Here is a 12,609-nt window from a genome sequence, read left to right as displayed (position 1 = left end):
TAATAAAATTGCTATCTTAATCTGACCATACTGATCTGAGATGGCTGATAACAGAGAACAATAGATTGTATTTGCTTATTTACTGGCTATGGAGGACTGAAGCCTCTATGGTGAGCGTTACCTGTAATCCCTGTTATATTTCACCTTCACTGGAAACAGTCAGTAAGGCTATGTTCACACATTAGTATGCTATCTGTCCGTTTGAATTCAGTTTGACACTTCATAACGGACTGATACACATACTGATTGTATACTGACACCTTTTTATGCTGATAGCAAATGTTCTCCGTCCCCTAGAGGACAGAGGTGGAGGCAACTTTAATCCATTTCAACTGGCTGCAAGTGTGATTTAGTTGTTGCCACCACCTGTTAGGTGCCTCAGGTAAGTAACAGGTGCTGTTAATTACACAAATCAGAGAAGCATCACATGATTTTTCAAACAGTGCCAATACTTTTGTCCACCCCCTTTTTTATGTTTGCTGTGGAATTATATCCAATTTGGCTTTTTGACAATTCTTTTTGTGGTTTTCCATTGAAGACAAATTAAATGAAGACAATAATATAATAATTCTGACAGAATTGCAGGGGTGCCAATACTTTTGGCCAACACTGTATATGATGGTGATGCCACGTGGCTAGCACAACATGGGGGTTGTCGCCTTCGCACGAACTCCGCTGACTCGGCGACACGTTTCCCTCTTTTGGCGGCGCAGACATTGCAATGTCTGGTTTCATAACTGAAGACAGAGCCGACTTCCTCTTTGGACTTTTTCCAAATACCACATGTGTCGTGAGGTAGAGCGTGTGTGTGACAGATAACACGTGTGTGCGAGGGCCGATGTCAACACAATAAACAGATGATAACAAGTATGGAGGCCGCAGCCCCCAGGCAACCAATCAGAGCTCTGCTTTCATTTTCAGTGTGTAGCTGAAATGTTCGTGGTTGCAACAAGTCTGGATTTCTAGCAGGGAGTTCCTCCGCTAGAAGTGGTCACACCTCCTGCCGGCACACGACCCTCCTCATAGACTGGACAGGGGCAGTTTGGGTGGCAAATTGGCCCCCAATATCCCCTCAGGAGCCCCCAGGAACAACCACTATTCCACTAACCATACTGGAATCCGGGAGGCTTCTGGCGCATGAAGCACGTGGCACAATTTTTTGTCTGGCCATGCCCCTTTAGCAAATCTCTACCCCTCTTTGGTCCATGCTACACCCCTTTAAGTAATTTAGGCACACAATGAGTCACTCACATATAACATGGCCAGGGCGGTTTGCCCACTCGTCCAGGGTGTCAGGAGCCTCCCAAACATTTTGAGGTAATGCAAAATCTGCAATAGGAACCCCGGCCTACCTTGTGCCATTTGTATATTTTAATGGGGCGGAGGAACTTTTGGGTTTTAGGACCCACTACACCCGCTATAGCTACACCCTTAGTCACATGATTGGAACCAGCACCCAGTCCCCAATTTGATCCACCTACCACTTTCCCTCCCTTGTTCACCTGCCCCTCGGGGTCTTATTACTATAATGGTGGCAAGTCTTGGGTTTTGAGAAGAGGCGGAACAATTCAGGTACTGGGTACTGGTCTGATCATGTGACCCTGAGCCCGAACCAGCCCCGAAACTGTCAAAAAAGAACCCTGGAGGACGTGAGTTTGGTAAGTTCTTGGATACCTCCTTTAACTATACTTGAGAGGCCGCGCCCCCTTTTTTAGGCCGTGACCATTACATAAAAAGCCCACGGGATCATTCTGCTGGGCCTGGGAGCTTACCCCATATTTTGGGGCCTCCCGTATGTTCTGGCAGGGTTATTAAATATTAAGTTAACCCTTTCACTACTCTAACCACCAGGGGATAAAAAAAACCATAACCCTTTCACTACCTCAGACCATAAGGAAATGTAAAATAACCCTTTCACTACCCTAGACCACCAGAGAAGATAAAATGAACCCTTTCACCAGTCTAGGCCCCCACGGCAATTGAAATGAACCCTTCCACTGTCCTGACCCACCAGGTATCGCAAAATTACCCCCTTCACTACCCTAGACCACCAGGTATTTTGAAATTATGAGACATATTTATTCCACCAGTGTACAAGGTGTAAAAAGTCACAATGTCTTTAATTCATCTGTGGCGCCGTTTGTAGAGACATCTGGACCTTCCCCATTAGATTTATTCAGTGGCCTCGGGCTGTAGTTATAACAGTAGCCATCAAATTGGTAATGGTCGGCGACGTTCCCTCTGCCGGCCCCAGATTGTTCTGCCGTCATTAACACTTAGAGACCTGACAGGGGATTGTGGGTAGGAGCAGCCGAGGGTGACATGATAGCATTCTCCACACTGCTTTGTCATCTGCCAGGAAATGTTGTGTCACGTGCCGTTCCAAGCCCTGCATCAGCAATCTCCTGTATACTGTATATTCACAGAAGTGACTTCACCGATCTTCTGTCATCATCATGTTTTTGGATGAATTTTGCCAGTCGTATAGGTCAGAATTTCTGCATAGGTTCCTCTCTGCTGATCATATAGGCTAAACGTTGCGTGACCTTATCTTTGGTTGAGTCTTCTGTCCGGGTTCCTCATTGGTCTCCTCCAACTGGCAGCATCATTAAGAGCCAAGACGATGTAGATTTATGGTCCGTAGTCATCACCCCGATCTCTGGGACCACCACTGATCTTAAGAGTAGAGTCTTTACCGTCCTCACTTGTATACCCCTAAATTTTTGATTTTTTTCTCTATGATCCTGTTGACAGATGTAGAAGGTCCAGATACCTCAGAAGTCCCCAACCCCCTTCATTCTAGCAATTCGTGAAGGTCACAGACAACACTTAAGGAGATTTTTAGGTGAACATTCCCTTTTAGAATCCAAGGCAAAGACAAAAATAGTGACAAGTAGGGTTGAGCCGATCATTCCGATCCAAATTCCGATCATGTTCCAGCCGATCCCGATCGTGAAATTTACTCGATCTGATCTTTTCCGATCCCGAGTCAATGTTTCTCTGTGGGAAAAGTCACTTGAGGGTTGAGCCGATCTTGAAAAAATCTTCGACCTCGATCCTGCTGGAAAAGATCAGGTCGCAATTTCGATCGCGATCGTGAAATTTACTCGATCGCTGATTGGAATCCAGTCTTTCCCGATCGCTCAACCCTAGTGGCAAGACCTAACATGCTTTCCCAAGCCGCTTCTTTTTACTCAAGAACATAATATCTCTTCAAATCTAATAATTTTAACGTTGTCTTATGCAGGGTTCAAAAGGTCATGGATGACGAAATCGAACATAAGACCTACCATCTCGAAAACTCTATTCAAGAGCCTAGGACAAACAAAGTTCAAACAAGGTCTTGTGGTGGGACATGTCATGCCAAGGAGATTCTGGCGAACTTAAACATTTACAGACAAAGTGGAATTTTTACAGATGTGGTTCTCCTCATAGAAGATCAGATGTTTCCTTGTCATCGAGGGGTCTTGTCTGCCAATAGTTCTTATTTTCGAGCCATGTTTGGCGGCAAACTCAAGGAGAGCAATCTCAGTGTCGTGAAAATTGAGAAAATCTCAGCTCGGATTATGGGCGTTCTTCTGGATTTTATGTATGGCGGGAGTCCTAATATAGAAGAAGACAATGTAGAGGACATCTTGCAGGCTTCAGATCTGCTCCACATCTGCAGTCTACGGGACGAGTGTGTGAAATTTCTTGACAGTCAGTTAGACCCTTCCAATTGTGTAGGCATCATGAAGTTCGCAGACATGTTCTCCATCACTTCATTGTCTGAGAAAAGTAAGAAGCTGATGTTGGAAGGTTTCGAGGAGGTCTCCTGCCATGAGGAGTTCTTGGAGTTGACTAAAGAGGAACTTATTGAGTATTTGTCGAATGATGACCTTGTGGTGGGCAAGGAAGAAATTGTCTATGAGGCTGTCATGAGGTGGGTGAAGGAAAATAAAAGCAAAGGAATTGAGGCTCTGAAGGATCTTCTGGAACATGTTAGGTTACCCTTGATAGATCCAGCTTATTTTCTTGAGAAGGTGGAAATGGACAAAACTATCCAAGAATGTCCTGAGTGTTTCCCTCTGCTTCATGAGGCTCGGAGGTATCTTATTCTTGGAAATCCACTGAATTCTCTCCGAATGAGACCAAGAAGGTAAGAAGTTAACTCGTATCATCTACACTGTCATGTTTTTGTCTTGTGGTGGTGGTGGAGAAACTTGTGTGTTTCAGCTGGAAGGTTGGCCCACACTAGGGTTGAGCCGATCTTGAGATTTCAGAATCGATTTTAAAATCCGATTTCTGATCATTTTCCAACCGATCGCGATCGTGACATGTGCTCGATCGCCAATCGGGATCTGATCTTTCCTGATCCCGATTGCTCTACCCTAGCCCACACTGATCAACTTGTCGATCCTCTTTGTTACACATGGTCGTTGAGGGTTGACAGATGAGTCCACCAATTTGGAGGACATGGGAACATTTTGAGCATAGCATGGATGTGCAACCTTCTCGCCTCTGGAGAGCCCAACAGCGACAGGTCATAAAGTTAGCCATGAACGTTAGATTCTTGTAGACCAAACCTGACAATTGTAGTAGGACTGGACATCATCTAATGTGTATGGGGGAAAGAGAAGGCTCAGACATGTTGGATTCCAATATGTCCTATCCTTTTGTGATCATAGGAAATAAGCCAGAGTAGTTTGGCAGTGGCTTACTCCCCACACCCCATTGAAAACACATGCATGCATAGCCAAGCTCTGTGTGTATGTGTTTTGGGGTGAGGAGGCTGGTTCGGGAGGAACCATAGTTGGCCAACAATAAACTAAAATTCACGGTCAGCTTAGCCCTTAGGTGCACGATGTAGGTAAAGAGCAGCAAAGATGGAATTCTAGTGGTGCCAGCCATAAAGTGTCTCCCATTAGTGCCATGAGTGCTAGCCGGAAAGACCCCCCCCATTTTGGTGCTGCCCACTAGTGACGACTCTGTGTTCTCTACTAATGACCCCTAACAGCTGGTACTAATGTGTAATACTTATAGAGTAATATTCAGTGTAGCTTTGGTATTATCCAGGGAGTGATTGGCGGTTTTATTTAGGAACTATATAGCAGTATTCTGAGCTGTCTATGTTGCTATTTTATTGTGACCATATTGTGGGGGTATTACATATAACATACACACTATGTAACTCTGCCATTTGGACCAAGCAGGACAGTATATGAATTATTCATGGCGTTGTTATGTGGGCACTTTGTGACAGTATCATTTGGGCAGTGAGAGGTGGTTTTATTTAGGAGTAGCATAGCAGTATTATTAGATCATTCTTAGGTGGTGTTTTGTAACTACTATATTTCACCATTATGTGGGTACTTCATGTCATTGTCATTAACATAACACAACAGTTATGTATGACATTATTATCTGAGCACTGTATGGCAATGATTTGGGCAGTTATTGAAAGTATTATTCAACTACATGGTGGCGGTATTATCTGAGTATGTACTGCACCATTACATGGATATGCTATGGAAATATTATTTGAGTACTGGACGGGCACTCTATGGCATCTTTACAGTATGTTGACATTTTACGGCAGTATTATATGTGCACAATGCATGATTGTATTATTTAAGCACTAAATGGGGATATTATTGGCACATACTATGCATTTTTATCTAAAAATTAAAATATTGTATTTTTTAGCACTGTAGGCATTTACCTCTGAGCTATATGGCACGGTAACACAGTACAGTATTTTGTGAGCACCATATGGCGCTATTATTTTATACTAGCCTCTGTCCCTGACTTCGTCTGTGGGTTGTTGGAGTGGATGATCTGGCTATATTCAGCAAATTGCTGCCGTCAATGATTTGCCTGCTCTTGCATTTCGGCAGCTCTCAAGCTGTCCTGCTGCTGAACTTGTTCCTTGCACCGTTCCGGTGATTGTTCCAGCATCTCAGCAGCTCGCTGGGACGCGATATAATGAGCGTGTTGTTGGTGTAGATGATCCACTTGCTCCAGCATTTCGACAGCTGTCAAGCTGGCCTGTCGCTGAAGCGTTCCTTGCGCTGTGCCCAGGATTGTTCCAGTATCTCAGGAGCTCGCTGCGACGCCATATAATGAGTGTGTTGTTGGCGTTGATGATCCGCCTGCTTCTGCGTTTCGGCAGCTCTCAAGTTGGCCTGCTGCTGAAGTTGTTCTATGCACCGTGCCTGTAATTGTTTTGGCATCTCAGTAGCTCGCTGCGACGACATATAATGCATGTGTTGTTGACATTGATGATCCCCCTCAGCTCCGCTTGAGGAGAACCCTGTTGACTTCTGGCTACTTCATAGCTCTCGTTGTTTGTAACAAATTAGATTTTCTTTTTCCCGGCATGTTTAAAATTGACAAACTGCCAGTTTGGATTAAAGGTGTTTGCCCATGTCAGTTTGTCAGCTTGGAGCAGATCATATAATATGCAAATGCTTGTACATAAACCACTGAGGGTTAAGTGTGTTTACACAGAGAGATAACATCCCTGGCTTTCTCAGAAGCTAAGATAAGGGCAGTGTAATATAGTATGTGAACAAAAATTCATAACAGTTGCGAAGCCATGTCATTTACCCGGATTAAAAGTAGCCTATATTTTAATCGAGGTTACAAACTATCTATGTGCCGAATTTCATTCAGATATGTTCAGACGTTTTTGCGTGATTGAGGAACAAACACACAAACATCAAAACTTTCACCAGTTTGATACTGGTACTGAGTAACTCCAGCCGGTAACGGGCCCTATTTACTTACCGATCCTGGCAGGGCCGGGATCGGTAAGTGGCACCACTGGCCCCACAAAGACTATTATTATATTCGGGGGGTCTTTGCAGACCCCCGAGAATAATGATCGGAGGCCCAGGAGAGGTAAGGGAACATAAAAAACACTGTTACTTACCTCTCCACGTTCCGGGCGGGCTTCAGGCCTAGTCGTCTGATGTCTCATGACCCTGGCCTGCATCCTTCGTAGGAGGGGGTCGGTCGAGGTCTTCAGCGTCGGTTGGGGGGGGGGGGCATGTCAGAAGTTCGCCACGGGGCACCGCCATTCCTAGTTACGCCCCGCCATTCCTAGTTACGCCACTGACTTTCACATTTATAACATTAGTAGGATAGTATTACATTTACGTTGTATGCTTTACTACAAACACAACTGGTTCATTGCAGGTTCATGAACTTGTCGGAAGCCATAGTAATCATTGGCGGCTGCGATAAAAAGGGCCTCTTAAAACTGCCCTTTACCGAATGTTACCATCCAAAGAGCGGGCAATGGACCACCCTTTCCAGTATGCCAGGATATACCAAGTCTGAATTTGCTGCCACTACACTGAAGAATAATATCTATATCTCAGGTAATGTATTAGTGCCCAGGCAGTGTTATGTGACTTGTAGTACCCTACAGATATTATAATGACCAGCAAGTTGTGGATATGCTGTGTCACCAAATTGGTTTGCCTTTGGGGCACTCCTAAGGGTATTGCCTAAGTAGCCTCCCTTTTGTTCCCCATATGGAGATCTGGACTTTGGTGCAAGAAGACCACCAGCATTGGTGACAGCTGGCCGAGCAAGTCAAGAGACAATGGTACAAAGACAGAGAGTGGTCAGGGACAAGCCGAGGTTTAAGTTGGAAGCATAGGTGCAAGGGCATTGGACAAGCCGGAGGTCAGGGCAGATAGCAGAGGTGCTGAATTCAGGAGAGGGCTGGGGTCAGAGTAATATATATGTATAGCTCAATAATGAGGAAACAGGCCAGCGTCAGGAACAGGACCACCATACAGCAGGAAACTAGCAAGTTATAACCTTTAGGCATGCGGGGTGTGGCTAGTGAAGCAGACCTTTACACATACTGTACAGACTGGCAGGGATTGGCTGGGGAGGGATTTGGGTGTGCTTGTTGGCCTTTTGATCTATAGGAAGGAAGTGCATGTCCACCCCATGGGCAAACCGAGCATCATTAACAGCAGAAGAAAGTGCATACCCACCCCATGGGTAAACCGATCATCATCAACAGCAGAATGAAGTGCAAGTGGAGGAGCAAGAAGCACACAGTGTTTAGCAAAGTATCATCGGCTACTTGCCTTTTCTTCCCCAGGTGGTCACATTAACAGCAATGATGTCTGGATGTTCAGCACTCAGCTAAACTCCTGGATTAAGGTCGCCCCTCTGAATAAGGGTCGTTGGAGACATAAGATGGCCGTACTTAACAGTGAGGTAAGAAAGTGGGAGAGTTTTTAAGCATGATACGTTTGATACATGGTACTAAACCCTCCTAGTCCTGCTCGGGCAGCTGTAGGCTTTGTTACAGTGTAGCAGGACTCTTGTGTGAAGCCCATGTGCCAGCTGGGTAATCGGGGTGCAGTCTCCAACCTCCTAATTTTAAGATATTTTGTCATAAATTCTATCAGAAGCTTGTAATATTTTTCTTTCTGTGTTCTCCAGATTTACGCTGTTGGTGGATTTGATGGTCTGAAGAGGTTGTCTACGGTTGAGCGGTACAGCCCCTTCACGAATACCTGGTCCCCGGTGACCCCCATGTTGGATGCTGTGAGCTCGGCTGCGGTGGTCTCCTGCATGAACAAGCTGTATGTCATTGGCGGAGCTGTAGAGGATTATGGGAACACAGATAAGGTAGAGTCAGATCTTTGCCTTCAGAATGGATGGAAAGATTATGTAGAGATTTCCTGATAGGAAAGATGGCGCCTGCTGTTCAGAAAGGTGCGGTCACTCAAGGAACTTCTAAGCAACTGGGAAACCATGGCCAGTGTCTGAGCTATTCGACTGGTGCCTGAGCTATAAGGGTCATAACTTGAGCTCGAGGAGCCAATGCCTGAACTAGAGGGGCCAGAGCCTTATTTATAAAGGCCATAGCCTGAGCTATAAGGGTCATAACCTGAACCATGAGGGTCATAGCCTGAGTCAGAGGGACCATAGCCTGAGCTATAAGGGTCATAGCCTGAGTCAGAGGGACCATAGCCTGAGCTATAAGGGTCATAACCTGAACTATATGGGTCATAGCCTGAGCTATAAGGGTCATAATCTGAGCTAGAGGGGTCATAGCCTGAACTAGAGTGGCTGGTGTTGAATTATAGGGGCCATAGCCTGAGCCATAAGAGTCATAACCTGAGCTAGAGGTGCCATAGCCTGAACTATGAGGGTCATAGCCTGAGCTATAAGGGTCATATCCTGAGCTAGAGGGGTCATAGCCTGAGCCAGAGGGACCATAGCCTGAGCTATAAGGGTCATAGTCTGAGCTGGAGTGGCTGGTGTTGAACTAGAGGGGCCATAGCCTGAGCCATAAGGGTCATAACCTGAGCGAGAGGGGCCATAGCCTGAACTATATGAGTTATAGCCTAAGTCAGAGGGACCATAGCCTGAGCTATAAGGGTTGTAGCCTGAGCTATATGGGTCATAACTTGAGCTAGAGTAGCTGGTGCCTGAGCTAGAAGGGCCATAGCCTGAACCATAAGGGTCATAACTTGAGCTAGAGGGGCCAATGCCTGTACTAGAGGGGCCAGTGACACCCAAATCCCTCCAGCAGCCCACATAAGGCTTTCATTTCTTTATAGTGATCAGGTTCCTTTTTTACTGATACATGGTTCCAAATCCTCTGCATGGTCATGGAGTGAAGTGGTAAAATTACAACTATCTGCAACCACCCCTAGGGGATTCTTACTGTATATGAAATAACCTCTATGATAACACAGTATGCAGTAAGCTCCTGAGCTCCCTCTAGTGGCAGCTTTAGGCAGGCAGAATTTTTGCTTTCTATGCTGCAACTAGTTATAAAAACCTCCGTGGCAGTCAGCTGATCTAGGCATGAAGAAGCTGTGGTAGTACATGACCCCGATAAGGGGGTGACCTTGCTGCCTCTTCCAAAACAATACCCTTATTCTGTAATACGGATGTCCATTTGAGATGTAAATTCTCATTATTAACCCATTGCAGGTGCAGTGCTACGATCCAGAAGGGGACACATGGACGTATAAGACAGCGTCGCCTTTCTCCCAGAGATGTATCAATGCTGTGGAGCTGGACGGCCTGGTGTACGTGGTCGGGGGTCTGCTGAGCACAATCTTCTGTTACAACCCAAAGACAGATGCATGGAGTGAAGTGGCGTCTCTGCCCGGAGCGCTGGTGAGTGGCAGAAGCCTAGAAAGTTCTAAATAAAGGGGTTCTCCGCTGTGGACAATGAATCCTTAACATTAAGCTGTGTCCCCCTGTGATCAGCTATGATCTGTGAAAAGTGTTTATTTTCCCTGCAGCGCCACCACAGGAGAAATTAAGTATTACACCATTTCCATTCACATCAGTGCCTTGCTTATAAAAGACAAAAAGCTGCTAACCTGCTTGCTGACGGTTTCCATATAGAGTTTGATTTGCTCTTTGTAGGCTTCTATGGCAGCGATCATTTAGGATATTCTCCAATTGCACCTGACATAGTCACCTCTGCTTGTCTGTCCACAGGAGAGCTGCGGCGTGACGGTCTGCGGAGGTAAAATGTACATACTGGGCGGAAGAGATGAAAATGGCGAAGGGACGGAAAACGCTTTCGTGTTTGACCCCAAAACGGGAAAGGTTGACGCGGAGCCCCCTCTGCAGCGCTGCACCAGCTATCACGGCTGCGTCACCATCCTGCAGCGGTCGGCGGCGTGACTTCATCATCCTACGCAAATTTTTGGGACCGTGAAGTTTATTTTCATTTTTGTACTTTTTTGGAAACTGTGAATCGAATCTTGTTGGACGGTCGATGTTCACCTGGTCCATTCTGCACAGTGTGTAGCGTGGTGTTGTGTATAGTGTGTGTTGTCGTGTTGCCTGTGTAGTGTCAGGATGTGTACGTCGTGTGTTGTTGTGTCAGGATATGTACGTCGTACCGTGGGATGTCACCACTGTGAAACAAATACTAGACATGTGTGTCATACCTCATAGCTGCCAACTTTAAGCACAGCACAGTCAGTTTTTTTTATACATATATATAAGCCCGCCTTCACCCTTGACCCCACCCCCAGGGAGTCCTCATAGATTCTCAGTGCCGGGGTACTCCTTCAGACAGGACCATTAAATTGTGCCAGCCATAGAGTGCCAATAACAGTGCCAAAGTTCTTAAACCAGTGCCAGAGAACCTCCGCTACGGTGCCAGCCAAAGTGCGCTCCTATTAAAGGGGTCAGAGTGCCATTATACACAGTCATAAGTAGGCTAATCCCACAGATGGTGCCAGAGGTCGCCCATTACAGTGCCAGAGAGTGCCCTTAATAACAGTGCCAGAGAACCTCCTTTAAGGTACCAGCCAAAGAGGACTCCTATTAAATGGGGTCAGAGTGTCCCCCATTACAGTGCCACCATAAACGAAATTGAGTGTTCCCGTTAACAGTGTCAGACTACCCCTACAAACAGTACTAGCCATAGAAAGCCTCAAAAAACAGTGTAAATGCCCCCATACCTGAGAAACTATGGGATTACAGGGGTCCTCTCTAAACAGGACTGGCCAGAAAGTGCCCCAACAAACCCACAGCATAGGGTGCCAGAGTGCCCCTATAAACACTACTAGCCAGGGAGTGCCCTGACAAATAGTGCCGGAGTGTCCTCATTAACTGTGCCAAACAATGAGTGCCCCTTTAACTGCCAACCAGACAGTGCCCCTTTAACTGCCAACCAGAGAGGGATCCTACTAACTGTGCCAAGATGCCAGCCATAGAGTGCCACCATGGGCAGTGCCAGGCTACCTCTACAAACAGCACTGGCCAGACGCTGCCCCAACAAACACTGCCAGAGTGCCCCCATTACTAGTGCCCGTGCGGGCTGGGGACATGATTGTTCATCAGATTTATATCACTGTATATATATATATATATATATATATATATATATATATATATATATATAAAATGCTCTGTGAGATACAAACAGCCTGGACTCCAGACTGATACAGTCTAGAGCTTTAGGCTTCTGAGGATTGTCTAGACTGGATACGATTGTAACAAACCCTCAGCTAAGAGCTTTGTTATTTTTTCATAAATCCATAGTGCAGGTGAAGGGAAGAAACTTTGTAATATACTTTATGTAAGAAAAGTGCCCGTATCTTCACTTATTTGCCTCCTTCTGCCAGTGATGAGATCTGTACAATAGATGTCTATGGAGAGGGGAAGGGAGGAAGAGGAAGTCTATGGAGAAGGAAGTGGAAGAAAATGAGAGCTCGTCAGACATACAGAAAAACATCTGTATTATAGATAGTTCTCTATCACAGCACAGCTGGGATATCAGGAGTTCCTATCCAGACGTAGCGTGAAGCTCCTGGGCCCCAATGTAAATCTGTAATGGGGCCACTACCTACCTTGTGTCATTTAGACTCGTGGCATGGGACTCGGGAGAAACTGCCACTGCTGTACCCTTATAGCAGCTCTCCTGTTACGTATCTCTGTCTCTGCCCCTCTCCATAGACTTCATTGTAAACTGACACTGCTTGTGTACAGAGCCCAGACTGGAATCCCTGAGATAAGAAGAATATTTGGAAGGAGCTGTATACGTCATGTGACACGTCAGCTATGACGGGACTGTGCGGCGCCCGTATAGAAGGCGCAGTATTAGGAGATATTCCT

At 45.9% G+C, this 12,609-nt stretch overlaps 1 protein-coding gene across 1 annotated transcript in view; it reads left to right on the top strand.

Annotated features, from left to right (window-relative positions):
- LOC142196075 (kelch-like protein 35) overlaps positions 1-10,962 on the top strand; it is a 14,943-nt gene extending 3,981 nt beyond the window's left edge. The window contains exons 2-7 of the mRNA XM_075266271.1: positions 3,248-4,138; positions 7,180-7,364; positions 8,105-8,223; positions 8,452-8,640; positions 9,958-10,146; positions 10,477-10,962. Of these exons, the coding sequence (XP_075122372.1) occupies positions 3,248-4,138; positions 7,180-7,364; positions 8,105-8,223; positions 8,452-8,640; positions 9,958-10,146; positions 10,477-10,665 (1,762 nt within the window). The 3' untranslated portion in view covers positions 10,666-10,962. The remainder of the gene's footprint in view (positions 1-3,247; positions 4,139-7,179; positions 7,365-8,104; positions 8,224-8,451; positions 8,641-9,957; positions 10,147-10,476) is intronic.
- Positions 10,963-12,609: the final 1,647 nt, after the last annotated feature.

The sequence above is a fragment of the Leptodactylus fuscus genome, chromosome 2 (genome assembly GCF_031893055.1).
Source record: "Leptodactylus fuscus isolate aLepFus1 chromosome 2, aLepFus1.hap2, whole genome shotgun sequence".
In the NCBI taxonomy this organism is placed as follows: Eukaryota; Metazoa; Chordata; class Amphibia; order Anura; family Leptodactylidae; genus Leptodactylus; species Leptodactylus fuscus.
This window is presented reverse-complemented; position numbering and strand designations above follow the sequence as displayed.